The sequence below is a fragment of the Solanum lycopersicum genome, chromosome 10 (assembly GCF_036512215.1).
Source record: "Solanum lycopersicum chromosome 10, SLM_r2.1".
NCBI lineage: Eukaryota > Viridiplantae > Streptophyta > Magnoliopsida > Solanales > Solanaceae > Solanum > Solanum lycopersicum.
Window position 1 is genome coordinate 4697523 of NC_090809.1, and position 23428 is coordinate 4720950.

General features: G+C 34.6%; 2 protein-coding genes and 1 pseudogene across 3 annotated transcripts; 2 read left to right on the plus strand and 1 right to left on the minus strand.

Annotated features, from left to right (window-relative positions):
• Positions 1–1305: 1305 nt before the first annotated feature.
• On the plus strand, positions 1306–19190 carry LOC101256526 (mechanosensitive ion channel protein 1, mitochondrial-like). 2 transcript variants are annotated; one of them, XM_004248009.4, is made up of 9 exons: positions 1306–1514; positions 1662–1730; positions 3657–4487; positions 4582–4859; positions 7608–7708; positions 8743–8850; positions 15021–15242; positions 17520–17649; positions 18480–19190. In XM_004248009.4, exons 3-8 carry the CDS (start codon positions 3736–3738, stop codon positions 17619–17621), a joined length of 1563 nt encoding a protein of 520 aa, XP_004248057.1. In that variant the 5' UTR covers positions 1306–1514; positions 1662–1730; positions 3657–3735; the 3' UTR covers positions 17622–17649; positions 18480–19190. The 2 variants fall into 2 exon arrangements, with proteins under 2 accessions (XP_004248057.1, XP_010326984.1); XM_010328682.3 differs by having other exon boundaries at positions 1348–1549.
• On the plus strand, positions 11167–11265 carry U1.1ps (U-snRNA pseudogene; annotated as a pseudogene).
• Positions 19191–19765: 575 nt separating the features above from the next.
• LOC101256224 (protein BPS1, chloroplastic) lies at positions 19766–22462 on the minus strand. Its single transcript, XM_004248008.5, has 2 exons — positions 22326–22462; positions 19766–21020 (listed from the first exon to the last, which is right to left on the minus strand). Exon 2 carries the CDS (start codon positions 21003–21005, stop codon positions 19947–19949), a length of 1059 nt encoding a protein of 352 aa, XP_004248056.1. The 5' UTR covers positions 21006–21020; positions 22326–22462; the 3' UTR covers positions 19766–19946.
• Between the last annotated feature and the right edge of the window lie 966 nt (positions 22463–23428).

Below are 23428 nucleotides of genomic sequence, written 5' to 3' on the forward strand. Positions count from 1 at the left end.
ATTAAGGGATCAACAAAATTGTAGTCGCAATCTATCTTGATTAATAAAATTATGTTTCTTCATATTTTATTTGTATAATTTATTTATTTTGCATGTGCTTTAAATTTATTGCAAACACTAACATCTATATGTAGGACTAAACTGGAGACTCAAGAGAGCATACAAGAAATTTTATCATTTTATAAAAACCTAATGTGATCAAATAGTTCCTCATTATTACTGTTAATAAATAGATTTATCTTAAAATAATGATCAACGTTAACTTAACAACAAAAATTCAACCTCTGTATGACAGTGATTGACAATAAAATTGAGTACATCTTGATAGCTTATAATTGCATTATCTTATTCTATTTTTTGAGTTGAAGTAAAATTTTGTAATTGAATGAACTAATAGACATGTTCTTTTTCTTTAAATTATGCTTACTTAATTTATGTTTGAAATTTGATATAAGAATATAAAAAATATTATTTTTATTTTATTTCTGAATTATGTAATGTTTTCCTAATTTGTTTGCTCTATTACTATTAACTTGTTATGTTATATTGTACACCATTCAATGTTTTTTATTAGACTTGAATTTTTTTATACGTGCAATCTACAATATTTATATTTATTTTTATGACGAAGAAAATTTGCAGTCGCTACTCTTTGAGTGCGTATAGAATAAAAATCCTCTCCTATGCAATAGCTTAAAAAAACCTAGAAGAGGTAACCAAACACCCAGAACACAAACAATCTACAATATTTTTTACAAAAAATGTATCTTTAGTTTTTAAATCAATTAAATTAAAACATTATTAGCTCAAATATATATATATATATATATATATATATATATATATATATATATATATATATATATATATATATATAATTATTTTTTGGCAATATTAGTTATATGTTTATTAACCAAGTTATTTTGAAACTTATTTATGTTATATTGAAATTTGATAGAATATACGCATTATTTTTTATTTTTGAATCTATGTCATAATTTTGTCCTAATTTGTTTGCTTTAGTACTATTATAACTTGTTATTTCATATCACATACCATTCAATCCTTTTAGTTAGAATTGATACTTTTTTTTATAGGTGCAGTCCACAATAGTTTTACAAAAGGTGTACCTTTAGTCTTTATAATAAATTAAATTAAATATTATTAGCTCAAAAAATATATGTCAAGTTTTTTTGCAATATTAGTTATATGTTTATTACTTATATATTTTTGAGAAATATTACATATATCTAAAATTTAAAATTTAAAATTATCTATAAAGGCATTTATTAAATTTTATTTTGCGAAAAAAATAATCCAAAAGGATGTTTATCCCACCACTTTTTTGAAATTAAAAGACAAGTTTTTCTTTACAATGAATTTTTAGTTTTTCTATTGAAAGAAAAAGAAAAAGAAAAAAAAAGCTCATGCTTCCCTCGTTCCTTGTTTTTCCATTTTCATTTTGATTCGGTGCCTGCCTGAACAAATCCAAATCTTGCCGAGCAAGTTACACTGTATTTTTCCTTTACTAAGCTTTGCTCCTTTAATGGTGAATTGTTAAATTGCGTCTTCATCGCTACTGTTGACTTTGCGCTCTATAAACGAACCAAATTGCTTACTCTCTGTCACACTTCTCGGCTTATACTGTTTCTTTCCTGCAGTTGGCTTGTTCTGATTCTGCGTTAATTTGGCTGCTTCACAGTTGCTGCTTGCATTGATTGCACTTTCTGGTGAGTTCACTTTTCAGTTTATTTTTTCTCATCTTGTTTGGTGTATTGGTAAATTTGGCAGACTCATGCATCTGTAGTTGTTGTATTTCATTTTTTTTAATTTTTTTTTTGAACTTCTCAATTTGAGTTCCAAGTGTCTCTGATGCGTGCTTTATTTTCATAATTTCTGGTGAGTTTTTCTGAGTTTTTCTGAATTTTTGCTCTTTTTTATATTGGAGTAGTTATTATTGTTAATCAGATTTTATGGGTAGGTGGTAATTTTTAGGTTTTTTTTTGAATAGTTTCTTGTTGGAATCACATGGATGTTAGTAATCAGCTTTGCTCATTCATGCCTTGAGGTTGTTTGATATTATGCCTAAATCAACTGACCTTTGTACAGCCGATTATGCCATGTAAAATGACAAATTTTTACATGGTTAAAGAGGACACAGTGCAAATTGCAGATAATATAATCTTGAACAAGCAAACTAGATACATAAGGTTGAGTGAAAAAAGATGGGATCAAATTCTTTACCTCACTTCACATGTATTGATAAACTCTTAGTGCCTGCCAAGTATTTTACTTTAGGTTCCCAACTTTAGGTGAGTTGCTACTGCCATGGTGTTTGGGCTCACGTTATAGGTTGATATTTCTTTGCTTTTTCTAATGATAAATGTACTTACATAATATAACGTGATGTTGCTTTCTCATTCTTATTGGCATGTGTTGGAGCAAAATACATTTTAGTATTGTAATAATAATATTAATATATGAGTTAGTGGTGGAATATGACAATAAGTTCTTATGTAACTCCTATAACCTCTAACTTGTTATTTGGCCATTATTCTACCTCATTATGCTTTGTAACTCATGTAACCTCCTAGACATAATTCCTCTATTCATTTACCTATATTATTACCCAAATTCCTCCTATTCATTGCAAGGAGGAATTCCCTACCTATAAACAATGGTGATCTTACTTTGTTTTGAGTACAAGGATATATATATAATGAAAAAGATGAGAAGTATGAGAAAATATTGTAGTGTGTAGTGAGGTTAGTGGAGTGAAAGAGAGAGTTGAGATAAAAAAATTATTCTAAGTCTTCAACTAATTTACTATAGAAATGAGAGTACATTTATATTGAAGAAAAGTGTTCTAATGATGGAGCTTTGGACTCTTCTACTAATATGGAGTTGTTTGAATTATACAATATTGCTGGGATGTTGTATATTTGAGGGAAGAAATCAAGAGTTATATTGTTGGATCGGGGTAGATTATAGCACAACTGGCTTGAATATCCTTAAAGAGGGCGTGATATCTACCCCGCAATCTGAATATATTTTTTATTCATTTTATTTGCAGCTATAATTTATTACATTTTGCGGTATATACACCAATAGAATGTAAATTTTGACCATGTTAGAAGGTAACTAGAATTGATCTATTACTTAAAAATGAGTGAGGTGAATGAAATGAAATGCACCTTGCAGTTGGGGCAAGCTTGCCTTAACTCTATATAAAACCTGACTTTGTTGATAGTATAGATTGGCTTTGTCTTGATATTGTTCTCATGAATTGATTGGTACTACAAGAATTGAGGGCATATTAATTTCCCCAGCCTGTCAACCCTAAACTTAAAAGATAATATGTATCATGTTGATATGGTGTGTTCGTAGGTGTGCCTGATCTAATTTGAAATGTGATATACTTCTCCGTCAAGCCTTTTTAGTGTTTACTATAGCTAGTGTATACATATATATAATGCATATATGTACACATATATGGATCTTAATTTTCATTTTTCTTCCTACTGCTCAGTCAACTTTCTCATTCTCTTTCACCTAACAGACAAGTAGAAGTGATCCTTTTTAGTATTTGTTTTGAATTTTTTGAAGATTCATGTATTGTTACCCATTTCTAATTTTTGGCTCAATACTTGTTGCAGATCGAAGATGAGCATTGTAGCTTGAAGTTAACAGAATTTCGTTTGAGATATACATTTCTTGGTCAAACTCTACACATTGATGGCTGCTATTAGGCTTTCAACTTTGAAGAGAACCCTTAATTTCTCTTATAAATTAGCAAATCAGATTGATGTCAGACCTTCATATGCTTGCATAAATGGTAATCTTCATTCTAGAGAACCCACCTATTCAAAAAATTATGCTGACCCAAAATGTTTTAATACAAGGGAGATACACTCTGCTAGTGGGACAATTCATGTTACCTCATATCTCAGTGGGAGATCTGATAATAAAAGTCTGTGGGGAAGTAAATCAATTGTTGTAACTAGCCCCATTTGGAATTATCGATGGTATTCGTCGTCTTTTAGTAGTAAAGGAGATAGTCCTAAAGGTTCAGAAGTTTCAACTGGTGCAAGTGGGTCTGATATGGATACAGGCGGTGTAAGTGGAAGTGAATGGGTTGGAAATATTAAGGAAGCTTGGCGAACTGCCACAGATGCTGTGACTTCTACTGGGGAAAAAGTGAAAGAGGCATCTTCGGAAATGACTCCTTATGTTGAACAAGTGCTTAATGCACACCCTTATCTGAGAGATGTAATTGTTCCTGTTGCTGGCACTTTAACTGGTACCTTAATGGCTTGGGTGGTGCTTCCAAGACTTTTGAGGAGATTTCACAAGTATTCTATGCAAGGACCAGCTGCTTTGTTGCCTGGAAGCTCGATATGGGGGCAGGTGTCTTATGAGAGAAGTATTTGGGGTGCTATGGAGGATCCAGTTCGATATTTAATCACTTTCATGGCATTTTCACAGATGTCAGTAATATATTTCTAACCTGTTTATCCCATATTATTTCGGTTTGATTTTCTATTGGTTATGTCTTCATAGTTGATGTATATCTATGTGCAGTGCAGTGATGGTGGCACCTAGCACTATTGCATCACAATATCTTCTCCAGACTTGGAGAGGTGCTGCTATTCTTTCATTTGTCTGGTTTCTACAACGATGGAAAACAAATGTGATCAGCAGAGCTTTGGCTGTAAAGAGTCTTGAAGTAGGTGACCGTGATCGGTTGTTGACTTTGGACAGATTCTCTTCGGTTGGCCTCTTCATCCTTGGGCTAATGACTTTAGCTGAAGCTTGTGGAGTAGCTGTCCAATCTATTTTGACCGTTGGTGGAATTGGAGGTGAAATTTCTCAGATTGGTTCCCACCTGTCTTCTTATCTATTAGGTGGAAAGTTTCCTACAAACAAAAGGTCACCTTAGTTTGATAAAGATTTGAATCGAGGGGAGGCAAAATTAGCCCATGAACATGATCCGCATAAGTCTGGATGGGTGAAGGACCCACCCATTTATTGCACATAGTTTCAGTTACACTCTAACTAGTGGTGGCAAATGGGCGGGTTTGGTCAAACGTGGGCGGGTTGAAAATGGGTAATAATTCAACCCGCCCATATTTGATATGAGTAAAAATTGATTGGGTAATAAATGGGTTGATAGTACTTTACTTAAGAATTCAATATGGAGAAGATATTTTAGTTTTTTTAGATAAAAATGTTGAACATGCTTCATTTAATTTTATTGTATCATGAAAAAAAATAAATCCTATAACTTTTCAATATAAAATAAATTTATGTAATAACAAGATGAAAATATATTTAATATCAAAGTAAATGAATATTTGCATTTTAGGACTAAAACATGCTTAATGCACTTTAAGCAATGTCAATACTAATACATGATTTGCTTATTTTACACTATTATTGATTATCCAATATAAAATTAAATAAATATAAAAAATGTAATTATAATTAACAAAAGCAATGTACATTTGAATTATATATTTTTAGAGGATCAAAGACTTCACCTTTTTGATTAGAAAGAAGAATAGTTAGTTCTATAGAATAACATAAAAAGGAAGAGAAGTTACACTATTTTTAGTGAAGAATGAATTTTGAGTGAATAAAAGTTAGACGCTTAATCCATTTGGCTAATTCATATTTTACTTATGGTTCGAGTATGGGTATCAACCCATGTTTTACCCATGCGAAAAATCACTCACCTAATCCATTAAAATATGGGCGGATTGGGCGGGTCACCAAAAAATGGGCTCATTTTGCTGGCACTAACTCTAACCATGGAATCTTACTAATGTATTTCTTTAGCTTGACATAAGGCATGCATAATTACTAGCAAATTTGACGGCTGCTATATTTGATTGTGTCACCGTGATCCTAGATAGGAAGATGTGGAAGACACGTATTAGGGTAGAAGGGTAGTAGGTAGTGTACCTAGGATTGTCTTGCTTAGGGTGGATGGTGTTTGCGATGGCAACTTGTATTATTGTAGTTCTTGTTTTCTATTTTTATCAATGTTTTTAATAATAATTATCGTAGTATGTTGTTTATGGTATTTTGATTATCACATGAATTTATTGCTGTTTTGGCTACTTTTTCACTGTTCCTGGGTTTGGTTCTCTTCATTGTCTTCTTCCTTATATCGGGTTTGTGTCACTTGACCCAAGGGTCTTTCAAAAGAAGCCTCTCTACCTTCATGAGGTAGTTGTAAGATTTGCGTACATTCTATTCTCCCCGCACCTCACTTGTGGGATTTCACTGGGTATGTGTTGTTGCACATGTTTTTAAATTTAGGGAGTTTGGCCATGAATTCTTTTACTTTGTTCTGGAGTTTAACTCTGGAAACATGTTTGGCCATAAAACTTTGGAAAATTCAGGAATTCAATTTGAAGTTAAATTCCTGAAAATTTTGGTTAGGGAGATGCAGAATTAGTACTTCAAGATCCATTACGTGTTCAAGGACTTTTGTTCTTCGTGGCATCTGTTATTTTAACACAAATCCTTTTGGTTCTTAAAAAGAAAGAATTTGAGAAGGTTCAATTGGCCAAAATGAATTTATAGATTCGCAGGTTTATCGACATCAAGTTCGTAAAAAGAACCTAATTCTTGTTAGCGATTATTTATGATAAGTTTTTTTTGGAGAACACCAAAAAGATGTTCATTTTTTTAACTCCAAATTATTCACAAGAATTCAAAAACAACTCCTACTTGTATTCATGGCCAAACACAACTCTACCAATTTTCAAATATCATTTTTCACTTCGTAAAAGAAAACTACTTTTTCAAATGCTCACAGTTTTCAAGACCAAATGCCATAGTGTAATTCTTGAAGGTCTAACTACTCCTTGTCCTCATTTTCTTCTCCGCTCAGTTTATTCACAGTAGTCCAAAGTTCTTTAACTTTGTTATCCTTTTCAGTGCTTTAAGTTTTATCATCCAGCATTTTTGCTTTGGTGTCTCCGGTTGTAGTCATTATTGTTGCTTCTATTTATTTACTTATTTCCTGTGTGTGTGTGTGGAACAGCTGTGAGTTATATTTTGACGTATCTTCTAGCATTGTGTGGAGAAAAGTTTCCCCATCATTCTACATAAGAACACATGTTAAACATGTTGTTTTACATTCTACTGATGACGTATCAACTTGGACAATCTTGACTTCCCAGAGTAGGAATGGGAACAAACAGTGTGATATACAACAGTGGACAGATTTGCTTATTGGCGGGCATGTGAAAATGGGCATAAATTTTGAAATAATTTGTTCAGCAAAATGGTGGGTTCTGTAGGGCCATGAGGAGTCAGAGATATACCAGACCCATCCAGTTATGGTTACCCACTTCGGTTGATTTACCCAGTTCTCTACTTATCCAAAAAAGAAAGAAAAAACATAAATAGTAGCAAATAGCAATCATGTCAGCAATGATACTGATAGGGAGCATATTAGTTTGTGCTGGTATGTAGGTGTATATGAAGATGCAATGTGGATAATGATTAATTGAAAAATTATAAAACTTATTTTAATTATCCCTTGTTGTGTTCCAATTCACTCTTCACTTTTGCCCTTTTTATAAATACTGTAGGAGTGGCTACTGCTTTTGCTGCTAGAGACATCCTTGGAAATGTTCTTAGTGGGCTCTCCGTACAGCTTTCACAACCGTTTTCAGTTGGTGACACGATAAAAGTATGTCTAAAATCTTCTTAGTGTCAATGATATTTCTTTCTCCTTTTGTTGCTGTTGCGAGTATCTAAGGATTGAGCACGATTTATGCAAAAATTAGAAATACATGACTCGATTTATGCAAAAATTAGAAATACATGACTGGCCTTTATTTAGTATATTAACAATTACTAAAAAACTTTTGGATTGTTGAGAGTAAGACAGAATGGTGGATAATGAAAACACTATTTGAATACTAACTTTGCACATTCTACTTTCTCAGAAAGTAAAAAGAGATTTACTTAGCACCTTTGACCAGGCATATAAACTATTTATTCAAGTCTTAGAGCTACATCTATTAGCATGATATTGTAATAATGACGTAGTTAAAGGGAAAGGGAGACTGAAGAAGACAAGGAATGGAGTGTTAAATATATGAAGACTTGCGACTGGTGTTGAGCATGATCCTGACAAATTGAGTGGACAACTGGAATTTCAGTGTCCATCCCTAGTTTGTGGAACTATTGCTTTAGTGAGTGATATATTCTAGAGTATAGGTAGTACTGCAAGTTACATTGGCTTTAGTGTAAATACTTTTGTGTAGCAACATTCACATGGATGGACTACGACGCAAGGACACAGATGAACTGTGGTGCAAGGACTTACATTTAGAAACATTCATATGGATGGACTGTGACACAAGGCATTACATTGGAGTGGGTGAGGCAGGCAAGGAAGAAGTACATTTATGCCCTAAGCTTCGAACTAAATCCTGCTTGCTGTCTGAAATCTGAACTTGAATGGACAATTATTTCAAAGGTTCAGTCAGTTCTAATGTATACGTGCCTTAGTGGGGTTGATGGAAAATAAAATGATATTTAATTATGCTTGAAATCTGGTTTAAAAATAAAATGATATCTGATCAAGAATAACAAGTATATTTGCACCAACAACAAACTATAATTGTGTTCCTACCTATCGGAACTCGAATCCTCTTTTTCTGACGACATGACATTTAATTTATTCTATGAGTTGTTTAACAGAAACTACTTTTGCAGGCTGGATCAGTGGAAGGTCAAGTGGTTGAAATGGGGCTCACTACTACATCATTGTTGACTGCAGAAAAATTCCCTGTTATTGTCCCAAATTCACTATTTTCCAGTCAAGTGAGTTTTTCTTAACTATTCTTTTGATGAAGCAACTGAGATATCGTTAAGGCATCCAGTAGACGCAAAGTTACCAAAGGAAGGGAACTGTCAGCTCAGTAAATACAATAAACTTATAAAAGCTAAGGAGCTGATGAGTTCCAGCTACTCTTGGTCATTCTTTTGGGGATGTTATCACTTTTGGTAGACTTTTTACCTTAGATCTCTACGCAGCATTAACTTGCATGTTCTTGAGTTGCTACACCTAAGCACTAGCTACTAGCCTATTGCATATAGAGGTTAAGATGACTTAAAGCTGTTCCTTCTTTGTTCCATAAGGTGCAGAAATGTCCGGATATCTGTGCACGATTATATCTTTAGTTCCCTTAAAAGGTATTTTCTCTAGTTTTAATAAACTGAACTTATAACTAGCTACTAAGAATATTCTCTAACATTAGTACAAAAAAACTAGCTTCCTCTTGATTATTTTGAGACTGCTTTGGAATTATTTTTTCTATTCCTCTTTCGTCCCAAATGATCTTCTCCTTCCTATTTCTTTATGTTTGACCCATTACTTGTTATTATATTATAATTAAAAGAAGGTTACATGGAACTCATGTTTCAACTGGTCAAGTTCAAGTTTTGCTTTTGGTATCTAGAAGATAATTTGGCTAAATACATAAATAGCACCTCAAACTTGGCACAATTTGATAGCTAGGCACTCTAACTTAATAGCATGTTTGACCAAGTCTTTAGGAGCTGAAAGTGCTTATTTTTAAAAAGTGGGGTGTTTGGCAAACTTCTGGATGAAAATAAGTGCTTTTGGTAAAAAGTGGGGTGTAGCAGAAGTTGTTTATCAAAAGCTAAAAAAAGTAGCTTCCTCTATAAGCAATTTTGAGAAAAACACACTTAGAAGCTTTTAATAAGCTTTGGCCAAACACTAATTGCTGTTCAAAATGCTTTTTAAATTTGTTGGCCAAATGCAAACTGTTTCTCGGCAAACGTATTTTTTGGGAGGTATATTTCAAAATAAGTTGGTTTTAGAAGCTTGTCCAAACGTGCTACTAGTTATATCCTGTTTGGCTAAGTGTTTAGGAGGCCAAAGATGCTTATTTTAAGAAAGTAAGGTGTTTGGTTAGAGCTTTTGGGAGGAAATAATTGCTTCTGGGGAGTAGCAGAAACCATTTATCATATGATAAAAAAAGCAGTTTTCCCTAAAAAGCACTTTCTGAAACACACACATTTACTAAAAGCACTTCAAAAAATTTGGCCAAACAGTTATCGCTGCTCAAAAGTGCTTTTAAATTTATTGGCCAAACAGAAACTACTCTCACCAAAAATATTTTCGAAAAACATTTTCTAAAATTTGCTGATTTTAGTAACTTGGCCAAACAAAACTCTTGGTTGGTTACCGGAGCTAGTAACTCTAACCTAGAAGGCTATTAGTAAGTTACTGGAGCTAGTCACTCTATCCTAGAAGACTATTAGTTAGTTACTGGAGCTAGTCACTCTAAGTCTCTAACCTAGCTAGTTAGATACCAGATAGATCCAGATAGACACCTCTTTTTGACCTAGGCGGCTCACATAAGCTGAAGCAGATTCAAAAGTTAAAAGATAAAAAAAGAGGAGAACCAAAAGACAACTTGAATATTGGAATTCTAACATTAAAATACCTAAAGAAAGAAAAATAAATACTAAGCTAGAAGAGGAATAATTCTTCAAACATCTTAGCTGAACGAAAGTGACTAAAGTTGCTAAGAACTGAGATAATCTAAGCTCCCAGAAGGTTTTCTTCATTCAAATTCATTCTAAAAGATATAACACAAAGAAAATGATGACTTATAGTTATGACAGCCAGGAGACAAAATTACAAAAATGCCCTTCTAGTTAGCCCCTTGAGGAAAATGATCTAGCCAAGAGTTTTTCAGGAGGTTAATTGGCCTCGGTCTTCCTTGTTGAATTCCTGTCACGACCCAAATCTAGCATTTAGGCTGTGACTAGTATTTAATGAGCTACTACCTGCACCAGGCGTATTAGGCTATGGCGCTATGCTATGAATTGCTAGAATACATGGAAACATGCTAAACACTAAATGTAAAAGTGTTCCCAAATATCTCTTAAGTCAGGGAGTCACTAAGGTTATGAGATTCAACAATAAGAGATGCAACTCGATATGACATAAAAGAAAGACAGTAAATAGATACAAGCTGACAACGCATTGCTTCAGATGGGTGGATGGTCATCTGAACAGGACAAGCAACTTAGCAGTCAACAACTATACACCCTCAATAGTATCTGCATAGAGCACTAAATGGTGAGTCAAAATGACCTAGTAAGATACTTACGTGGACATAGTCAATGGATGACCATTAAGGCCCATGGCATAGGTTGGTGACCTCCATAGCACTTTGGAGGGGTGCCCGCCTAAGGTCAGCTTAGTTCTTGCGTAGAAAAACAAAAAAAAGGACATAGTAAGATCCTTAACCCACCCCAGTCTTACCCCTGGAAGTTGGGACAAGCTTAGAAACTGTAGTACATAATAGCATATACAGCTTCAACAATATAACAGATTATACAAGTAAGCAACTAATCTCACAGTATAGGATAAGACGCCCAGATAAGGTCAAGCTGTTGAAACTGTATCAAACAAATAAACATCTAGGTGTTGCTTCTCAATGAAGCGTTGGATTCGTTAGCCCACATGTCCTACCTGTCTTCGGTGTGTTTGCTGCCTGTCGAACCACCTGATGTGGTGCATCGACTACTCGTCTTACCCGGTAAGTGTTCAGTATTGTCGAGTCGCTATCTGTTAGTGGCATAACACACCTAGCTAAAGAAGCAGTGCGAGATAATTATCCCAACGTCTAACCCCAAGTAATAGAGGGAAAACCACAAACAAGTATTACAACTACTAAATCAGAAATACCAGATATACCACTGAATGGGCATGCTTATCATCAACAGATCACAAAAAAGGTCTACTATTATCAACTGCTAAGAACTGCTAAATAGACAAGCAGAATATAATAACTGGTGAAATATCACAAAACAATATAAAATATACATAGCTAAGTCCTTTTTTGGCCAATGTGAGATACTTTAAAATAGCAATCTAGCTTATACATGCCCAAACACAGTTTTAATATGCATCAAGAAACTCATATATCATGCTATTTTGAAATGAAAAAAGAATCAAACCCTGTTAAAGTTTAATTTTCACAAGCATGTAATTTTCACGCTTTGTGTTTGCTGACCCCGTGTTAAAGACACATTGTTGTCGATTTGAGATGTCTATCTAACAAATTATGCCATGTTTAAGGGACTATCTAGGTATTTAGCCAAGTAATTTATAACATCTGCATCATGTTCCTCCTTTTTTTTAAAATGAGAAAGGTAACATTTACTTCTATATATCCACAGGTATACTACATCAAAGTGTAGTTCCCCACCAAAAATTTATACTTACATCAGTGCAAATATCTTCTAGTGTAATTTTTTTTTTTTTGAAAAGGTAACATTGTATTCGTCAGCACCAAATCGGTATTGGTAATCAGATACTAACCGATTATCGAAGCATTGTATCTTACCAGGAATCAAAGATTCACCAGTTATTCTTCATCATCTATATAGTTCTCTTTACATTAGAATTGAAAAGACAAGAAACAGTTCAGCTTAATTTTTCGTTTGCAACCACTTTTACCCTCAAAATGTCTACTGGTTCTCTCCTAACGCTGTACACCAAATACATGTTTGGGCCATTCTCCTCCAGAACATCTATCTGTTCCTTGTTTTCATATTGATCCAGCGCCATAGAAGTTCCTTGGTGTTCTTTGAAATGACCCACTGAATCCGTGTTAAGTTATGGAACAACTACCATAGTATATCAGTTTCTTTTCTTTTTTTTTGGATAATGGTAACATATATCAGTTAGTCTTATTGCAGTGCAAGAAGAGATGGCTATTGCTTTCTTCCTTCTCCTCTTACAAAAACATCTGGAAGTCAGTTGGATCCCAATTCTCCGTAAAACTTCACGAGTCAGACAAGTTTTCCTGACAACTAATGAAGAAAAACATGTGACCTCGAAAGAGGGCTTTTAGTTTCCAGATAAATTTTCATGGCCAGTCTGAAGTGCGAGCACCTTCTGTAAGCATACAGATGCAAAGCGGACTGAGAACCTCTTATTGCTTCCACTGTTACATATAACTAAATCCTCAACATTCCTAGTACAACATCAAATCAACAACAACAGCATAGCCAATGTAATCCCACAAGTGAGGTCTGGGAGGATAAAGTATATGAAGACCTTACCCCTACCTTGGGGGTTAGAGCAGTGTTATCAAAGGCGAAAAGCGCAAAAAGGCTCTAAGGTCTGTGGGGACTTTAAGCGCAAAGCGCAAATAAAATGTGGGCTTTAACGAAAAAAGGCGCAAAGGGAGAAAAGAATAAAATATATATGTTTAGTCTAAGTCTAATAATTATAAACATGAAATGACAAATATATGACCAAAAAAATTGAAAAAAATTATGACAAAGTGAAATATCAATTATTTAGCTTCAAGTTCTTTATAAGAGGCTCATTGGCAAGGAAATGTTTGCCTTAGAACCTTGATGACGACACTAAAGCGCACATAAAGGGAGGTGAAATGCTCAACATGTTTTGAGCCTCACTTCAGGGCTTAAGCGCGCTTAAAAGCGCACCTTTTGATAACACTGGGTCAGAGATGCTGTTTCCAGCAGACATTCAAGGAAATACATATCAAAAAAGAAATAACTGAAGTGAAGAAATCATGGCAATACTAAGAAAGCATTTCTGGAAAAAAGTAACAATAAATACAATGGAATAATGTGCTAATCGAAGTACAAAAGACAGTGGATAGTTACAGAAATCGAAGGACAAGAAAGTACATGATAAATACTATGACTACAAGTACGGAAGTAGAAGCAAGACAACAGTTTACTACCTAAGAACTTTCTACCCTAATCCGTGTCCTCCATGACCGCCTATTTAGGGTGATGTCCTCTGTAAGGTGGCTTGCAATTGCGTCATCTCCTGACTAATTACCTCTCCCCAATACTTCTTCGTCCTACATCTACCTTTCCTGAAACCATCCATAGCGAACTTCTCACACCTCCACACTAGGGAATCCATGCATCTCCTATTGGCATGCTCGAACCATCTCAACCTCACTTCTCACATCTTGTCTTCCACCAAGGCCCTCCCACCTTGTTTCATATATCTTCTTTCCTAATCCTATCTCTCCTATTACCCGTGCATCCACCGCAACATCCTATCTCTCCTAGTACCCGTGCATCCACCTCAACATCCTCATTTTCACAACGTTAATCTTCAGAACGTGAGTGTTCTTGTTTGGCCAACACTCCATTCCATACAACATAGTTGGTCTAATTATCATTCTCAACATTCCTAGTACCGTGAAAGAACTTCAGTACCTTCAGCATTTCAGTCGTATGAAAGAGAGGTTACATCCTTGTGAATTCCATGCCCCCTCGACTAATGACTCAGGTGCAGTTGTTAAGGATCAATATGTTCCTCCTGTTAGTACTCAATTATTATATTCCATCATTCCAGTGGTTTGGGCTTGGGACTTCCATGTTGGAGGTCTCAAGTTCAAAAACCCTTGCTAGTGAAAGCAAGGGGTTTGCTTTTTGGGTCGAGCTAGTCGCACCGGGCTTGCCTAGTGTGGGTTACCTCTCCTAAGTGGTTTGTGAGCTATTGCATAGCAGCAGGGTTTTTACCCTGTGTGTATCCAAAGGATAGCGGCTGCGGGTTTTCCTTATCATAAAAAAATAAATAAATCTTAGCCATGTGTTTAAAATTCAATTTACATGTAATCAACTTCCATTATGTGTGTACTTCTTTTCAAAGTCTTATCTATGTACGTACTTTTCTGAGGATGGACACTACAGTGGATCACTTAGAGAGAGCATTTTATAAGTTTTTTGTGACGGCGCTGAAAGTTTGATTCATCTCTATATTTTGTGGAAGTGAAAATAATCATATTATAGATTCTTAATCTATAGGTCTCTAATAGCTCTAGTCTTTTATCTCTGATATTTTCTACTTTTTTGAAGTTTCCTCCTCTTCCCACTCCGGACCCTAAAGAATAATAGTAAATAAAAAGAAACAAGAAAAAGGAGGAGAATTGACAGAATGGTTGTGCAAACTTCAGGTGATTGTGAATAAATCACGTGCTCAATGGCGTGCCATGGTCACTACAGTTCCTTTCCAAATTGAAGATTTTGATATTATTGTCCAGATATCAGATGATGTAAAGAGCATGCTTAAATCTAATCCAAATGTTTTCTTGGAAAAGGAGGCACCATACTGCTACTTGTCTAAAATTGAAAAATCATTTGCAGAGCTAACTCTTGGGTGCAACTTAAGATATGCGGTATGCCTTCTCTTTTTCAGTCTTTCCTACTATCATTGTGAAATTCATCTGATATATGTTCTTGAGCTTTATGTCTACTGTAACAACTAGCATAATATAAATCAATTTATCATGTGTTTAGATAATTTTCAGTATAGCATGTAATACTCGAACAACAACCAGAACTTGATAATATCTGTTTAGGTGGATAGATCCTTGATCTTCTGATAGCAAGTGTTCTTCGGATTTTGATTGGTGCAAGTTCAGCTATGGTGGTTTCTGCCAAAACCTATACAGAACCCACCCTAGCCCCCTTTTCAAGAAAAAAATGAAAATAACAAAATAAATGGAACTATACTGGAAAACAAGTTGAAAATGTAGGCAGAAATAGAGACAATTGTTGATAAGTTTAAAATGAATAATTGGAGGTATATATTATTTGCCCACTTACATGTTGTCTCCTTTTTCCTTGTTAAAATGGAAAAGAGATTGGGTGTTCAAAAAAAGTGAAAAAGAGATTGGATGCATTGAGAAGAAATTATCTGGCAAGGGAAGGAGAAGTTACTTCTAGCAAGATGGAATTGTTCTACCAGTCAGAGGGAAGGGGGATTAGGCATAAGAAACTTCAGGCAGCACAATATGTTTACTTATGAAATTGCTGTGGAGACACAATTTTGAGGAGCAAGCTTTGTGGAGATAGATGATTTATGTTAAATACGAGAATGACAGACAATGGTGTTCTAAAATGGTTACTTGGCTAACTCTCCTTTTCGAGTTAGTGTCTGGAAATCCACCAGGGAACTGTGATCCTTGCTTGGCAATTTCAGTTACAAAGTTGGAAACAGGCAGAAAATATTCTTCTGGAAGGATGACTGGATTGGTTCCCAAGCTTTAAAAGAACACTTCCCTGGCATATTTAGTCTGATCAGACACCTGATGCAACAATTCAGGTAGTTTGGAAACCACAGGGGTGGAATGTCAATCTTAAAAGATTCTTAAATGATTGGGAGGTCAATAGGACAGCTGAACTTTTGAAGGTCCTGGAGCAATGTCAAGGAATCACAACAAATGAAGATAGATTGTTTTGGAAGCAGCACACAAGAAGAACTTACACAATTAAATTAACCTACGTTGCTTTAAATGGCACCGGACAACATACAAATATTTGGCCTTGGGAACATAATTGTAAAGTAAAAATACCATACAAGGTGGCTTCCTTTACAGGGATAGTTGGTAAGAAAGCATGCTTGACACATGATAACCTTTTTTGGAACTGGTAACGTCTATATATGTATATAAAAGTTACATCATAACAGTGCAAAAGACTTCACAAAATCCCAAAACCAAGCTTAGGCTAGTGATTCAGCATCCTCGGCATAGCTTTCTTTACACCAAAAATATGCAATTCATCTTGATTTTCTCCACAAAATTATATTCGTCTTCAAAAGCTCTATAGTTCTCTCCTTCCAAATGGTCCACCATATGCAAGCAGGGACAGTTGTGCTCAAGATGTTATCTATATGGAAGGATTCAGAAAGTATTGGAATTTATGTTTTTGCGTGAAAGAGATCGAATGGGTCATGCCAAAGGCTACTCAAGAACACTTAAATGCAGGAACAACATGGGTCGGAAGGCAGAAGAAATGGTGGAAAAAAATTCTGGTGGACAATAAGGAAGGGAGGAAGCTTGAGATGTTTTCAAAGAAGTAGTTCTATCCAGAAAATTTTATCTTTTACTTTTCATTTTGGTGTAAAATAGAATTCTTACAAGATACAGTTTCCCTTCAAACATCATCGGATCCTTGAGAAAAGAACAATGATGTAGACATTTTCTTATTTTGAGCTTGGAAATGGCTTCCAGCATAGAGAATAACTGGAAGTAATATGTTTTAGAATTTTTTTTTTCAACTTCTTAGGGAAAAAATGATTATAGTAGATTTAATTATCTAGAAGAACTTATCTAGGTTACACAGCCTCTGCATTTATTTTTCCAAATTTTGGCCTTATAATTGGCACCTCAAAAGTTGATCCCATAACACAAAAAAAAGCATGTTCTTTTATCTTGAGGTCTGCCTTATGGTTGATACAGAACAAGATATTTGGAACAAATGCTGACGTGATCTTTAGCGTTGAGTCTGTAAGTAGTTGTGCGCGCTGTGTATCTGACATTTTCCATGTGCAATTATATTAGTGATCATCATCAGTTTTTGCTTCCAATGTTACCCTTCAGTCAACTGTTCAATGGTCTTGTTAATGGGTTTCTTTCATTCAGCTAATTGCCGTCTTTTTTGTATTTTAGAGCAAGGACAAACTGTTTTCTGCCCAACAGGATATTCTTCTGCAAGCAGTTCGAATAGTCAAGCAGCATGGGGGCACACTGGCTGATCCTTGGAGTCAGTGAATTGGAACAAAGATGTCTTAGTCTAGTGGTTAGATTTCCTTGATTTGTCTTTTTCATCTGCTCAACACATTGTTAAACAGTTTTAAGTAATGAGTGACTTTAGCTTGTGAATATCTCTACCCGGAAAAGTTTTTAAGTTTGTTTTTTGTATTGCATCAAAGAACTTGTTTAGATGGTCATTTACTTTATTTTGCAAGCTTGTGTAGCTAGACAGTTTTCGTGTAATATTTTGATAAAGTGTGCGGACACTCTATCCTCCCCAGACCCCACTGAGTGGGATTTCATTGGGTATGTTGTTGTTGTTGTATCTTAAACATTAGAGGAGCTATATTCAACCTAGACACTTCCGTGAAAATAAATCCTTGATACTTTAGAAAGCCAATTGATAGGACTTGAACCGGGGTAGGGGGTGGGGTTTGAATAACTTCTTCAATTAAGTTCATTTTTGGAGGTATTATGGTCATATTTTTGTATTGTTTGCTCAATTGCTTGTTTGTATGCTTGAAAGCTTGGCCTTGACTTTTCCTGATAACAATACCTTTGCCAGGATGCCAATAGACCGTGTGGGGGACTTTGGAGTGTTACGTGTTACGGTAACCGCTAGAAAAGGAACATAAGACCTCGAAATTTAAATGTCTAAAACATAGTGATACCTTCTCTTTTTTAAATTCTTTACTTTGAATATGTTTACCACAATAAAATGTAACCCCGAACAGTCAATGTTGTAAATGTGGGGTTATAACATTCTCGTTCTTGTCTAAGTACTGCTTTTAAAGCAGTTTGGACTGAATTCGTCATGCTTGTCCATTTATTTTCTTGCATGTTTTCCTTAAGTTGTGTATCACTAACTTTGTGCAGGGTCTCAGAGGAAGGGCTTTATTCAGTCATGGAGGTGGAGTTTGAGGATTTTTGTGCTGTTCCATTGGAAGTTTCGCTTGAAGTTCATAACTTTGTCATAAGATTCTACTATTGAGCTACGTAGTACTTGAATCTGCGAATTTTTCTTGGAACTTTCGCGTTCTATAGCGGCCCAACCTTATAACCAAATTGTGTCCATATTTTCAATCTTATCCGAAATAGTCCATTTTGTATGTATCTTGCAAAAAAAACAAAGAAGGATTTTATCCCTAACCTGCAGTGAAGAAGAGATGCTGGGGATTGAATATCCCTATGTTCCAAGTGGTACAACCTCCTTAATTCATTTTCTTCGATACTTAAGAGTAATTTCCAATACATCTGCCATTGTTATATGATATGTGCCTCAAACTCCATTGTCATTAATTGGTTTATGAAGAGAGTTGGTTTGACCAAAAGTTGAGGAAATTGGAAAACCTATTTGGAATTGACAACGTGAAAAATCATGGTTGAAATTGTGGTTTGAGATTTTGTTTTTTTGTATTTTTAGATACTTAGAAAATGATCGAGAGTGATACTTGTATTGATCATCATTGATTGTACACTGAGTTCTGTGATTTGTTAACGTTTTTGATAAGTTGATGACTGATGTTCGTTGGGATTGTTATTTTGAAGTTGTTAAATATTGAAGCTACTTGGGGATGTTTTGACCTATTTTAGAGTGTAGTTTTGTGAGTTCAACTTTTACAGGAAAAAAGTTCAGTGTTTGCACAATTTTATACAATAATGTAAATGCTTGTTTGATACGACAGATAAGGGATACTAATCTCGAAATTAAATTTAGGATATGTTTATCCCATGTTTGGCTGGGATAAAATCATGAAACAAATTTATCCTGAAACTTTCATGTTGTTTTTTATTCTACATTGAGGGTTACATGGCATTGTTCTCCGACTAAATAAGCCTTAAAAGTATGCTAAACACTTCTTATACATTTTTATACAAGATTGATACATTAGTTATAATAAGTGAAATATTGTATGCATGAATACTATTAAAAAATGATAATCAGCTATGTATAATACTAAAGTGCAATATTTTGTGTTTGGATATATAATTATGCAAATTTTCAATTTTTTTCGTAGGTTTTTAATGTTGAATTATGCCTAAATCCCAACTCCAGGCTAGTTATATCTTTATATGAATCCTCAATATTGACCACATTGTAATCTCATAAATCTAGTTGGAAGAATAGAACGTACACAAACAACCAAGCTTTGACATTGATGTATCAACTCGATAAACCACTTTATGCTTCATTAACATAACATGACAATCCAAACATACACAACCACTCTTTTCACAATTACTATATATTTCAGTATTTAACAGCACATGAAATTCAACCTTAAAACTGAAACACACACCACCACCCTGTATGCACAGAACAAATCCTCTTATATCTAAGGTTCACCTCACCTCTTTCCTTTCTACATTGTTGTTCACTTCCGCCGGGTTAGAAACAGTATTATCAATTCTAAGGTTACAGAGCAGAGAATCGCGTCCAGTTAAAAGGATATGGAAGAATCTATCTGCTTCCTTTGCTAGCAGATCTAGTCCTCCTGAAAGTTTTTCCGCCTTTTCAGCCAGATTTGAAGTTAAGAGCTGCAACTGCTCAGCTTCATTAGGATCTACTCCATCCTGTATGAGTGGATAGAGCTTCTTCACACTTGTATCCACTACTTCAAGCTCTTTCAGTGATGTGATCCTTCCACTTGAATATATACTCCTGATTTCCTGACTGATAAAATCGCGAACATCAACAAATGCTTCTGTCCACAAGCAAGTTTCATGAATCTGCAGGTCTTTCAACTCCTTTGTAGAACCGGAAAACGTGACAGCAAACATGCTTAATATAAATACAGTTACTACTCTCACTCCGTACATTGCCCGCATTAGAACCTTACCTTTTGCAGAATTCTTGATCTTAGGTAGGTTCAGTGATTCGGTGAGGCTGTCCAAGATGGCAAAACAATTCTCTAATCTTGGGTTCTTTGAATTGATATGCTGCTTCCATCCGTCAAATGAGGAACGAGCTTTCATGAACTGGTTTGACGTTCCATCCAAGTTATGCAAGCCACACTGAAGATAAAGGTGGCCTTGGTTGAGCCTTGAGATATCAGAGCTGAAAGCAATGCAAATGTCCAGTAACTTCACACTGTTGTCCAAGTACACATCTATCCACTTCTCATCCCAGTCACATACGGGAAGTTCAAGATCAGTAATGAAAGTTTTCACGTCTGTATGAATTGCACAAAGTGTACTTATTGCTTGTGTCATCCATGCCAACGTGAGGGTATCTTCCTTACCTCCTGGCTTGAGACTCTTAACCCTCTCTGTCAATGACTCCTCAAAGGCATTTAAAAGAGCAAGAAGCTTAGGAGACAAGTACGAGCCCTTAGGTAATATAAATTTGAAAGGATTTCCAAATGGGAGAAAAGGGCGGTGTGGTTCCTGTGGACGACTCATTTGAATATCAAGATACTGCACAGCAAATATTATAAAGATGAGACCCAGAGAAGGACGAAACCTGTGGAATGGAGACGAAACAAAATGCAACTACTTTTTACCAGTTACAATTGAGGCAATTAATATACATGTTAAAAGTTACATTACATGTAGTTTACCTGAGCAACACCTACATCGTAAAATAGGTTTCTTGAACTTTGGAAACAAATAACATGTGAAGCCAACAAAAGAGAATGTTTTCAACAAGCAACACATTGAATAAACCATTTGTAAATTGCTTTTTTAACAAGCCACACCCGACACCTTTTACTCAACCATGAAATGAGTAACCATCTTGATGTGTCATTGTGATATTCTCATTGCTCAGAATTAAGAAAGACAACATACATGCCCTTATTACCTAAACATTTGTTACTCCGTATACAAAGGGATGAAAAATAAGCTAAATATTGAGTCTAGAAAAACAACAAACATTTTAACTTGTTTTAATGCCTCAATTCAATTTGACTACAGCAAAAATATTCTCCTCACCAGGCCTCGGTCATTACAACTTCTCCAAATGAAAAGAGCAGTAGCCAAAACTAACTTCATTCGAATTTTTTCCAGCAGAATCAGTCTTCTCTAACTACTAACCAAAATAAGCTCATATTTCACTATCATAATCTCTCTCTCTCTCCAAAATCTCAAGCAAGGAAGCACAAACCAACCAACTACCAAGCAAACAAAAAAGTGAGACCTGAGAACCTTACTCGCCTAAGCACATACCATAGCAGAAGAATAAAAAATCTAATGTTCTAAGTTGCACCAAAATCAAGCAAATTTAACTACATACAACGAAAGGAAACCAATATCTGCTCAAATTAACAACCAAATCAACCCATAATCACATATAAACCACTCACCTGATAGTCAAATATCACAAATTCAAACATTTTCCAAACAATAAACACCTAATCCTTTCTCCGACTCACACAGCGTCACATTACAGAGTCAAACCCTAAAAAACACATACATACACAAATACATAAAAAATATATGTATCCCTATAAATCTAAACACACAAACCAAATTCTGCCCTAATTAACCATCAATTCACCTATAATCACATCTAAAACACTCACCTGCTAATCAAATCTTACAATTCAAACAGTTTCCAAACAGCAAACACCTAAATCATTTCGCCAACTTACACAAAATTACATTTCAGAGTCGAAACTTGAAAAAAACATACATACAAGCACAAATACAGAAAAAAAAATACAAATATATACATAAATTCAAACATAAACATGCACATAGAAGAAGGGAAAGAGACTATACAGTAGAGAGATGATCGGAAAATCGCCGCTAGAAAACTGGATATGCAGACGAGTAGAATTGCAGAAATGATAAATGGTTAGGTTTTGAAGACGAGAGGGCTTTAGTTACTGTGAGATATTGACCGTTGGATTCTCGATCGTCAAATAAATGAACGGCCAGGATTAGTCAAGTTTGTATGTACTATGCACATTTTCTAATTTGCGTTATCGTGAGGAAGCGTGTAGAAGATTGTAGACGGAAAGAATCCGACCGTTTATATTTTGGTGACGTCATTTCACTTTAAGGCCGTGTTTGTTGGATTTGTTTTATTTTTCTACACAAAGACTTCGGGAATTCCGACAATTTAATTTTATGTTTATCACAGGGAAAATGCACAAGTACCCCCTTAACATATTATCGAAATTCCAGAAACACACTTATACTATACTAAGATCTTATCACCCTCTGAAATTATTTTATGAGGAATTTTCTATCCCTTTTTGGCCTACGTGGCACTAGTTTGAAAAAAAAAGTCAACCTGCAGTGGACCCACAAGATAGTGTCATGTATGTCAAAAAAGAATAGAAAATTATTAGTAAAATAAGTTTAGGAGGATAATAAAACTTTAGCATAAGTGTATCTATAAGATTTCTAGATTGAGAGATTAGTTATGGATTATTCCTTTATTATGTATTATACATAGATTATATTTAAGATTATAGGGTGTGTTTGATAGGAGAATATTTTTCATATTTCGTATAAATTTTTTTTAAGAATTTCTTACGACATATGAATCAAGTTAAATATAATTAGAGTTTTTGGCATTTTACTTTACTATTACTTTACTAAGTAGAAGAGGCTACAAACTGGCATGACGTGTCGACATGTCTACATGTAGCTAGGGGTATTTTTGTCATTTTAATTGTTTTTTTTAAAAAAAAAATTATCTTTTATTACTCCATATATATTTAAAATTTATGTAAAAACTATAATATTTAATAGCTTAAAGGTAATATAAATAATAATAATTAATAGCTTAAAATATCTAAAAATATATAAAAGAAAAATCGTTGACTTTCAAAATTTCATCTATACCACATATATTGAGATGAAGAGAGAGATAT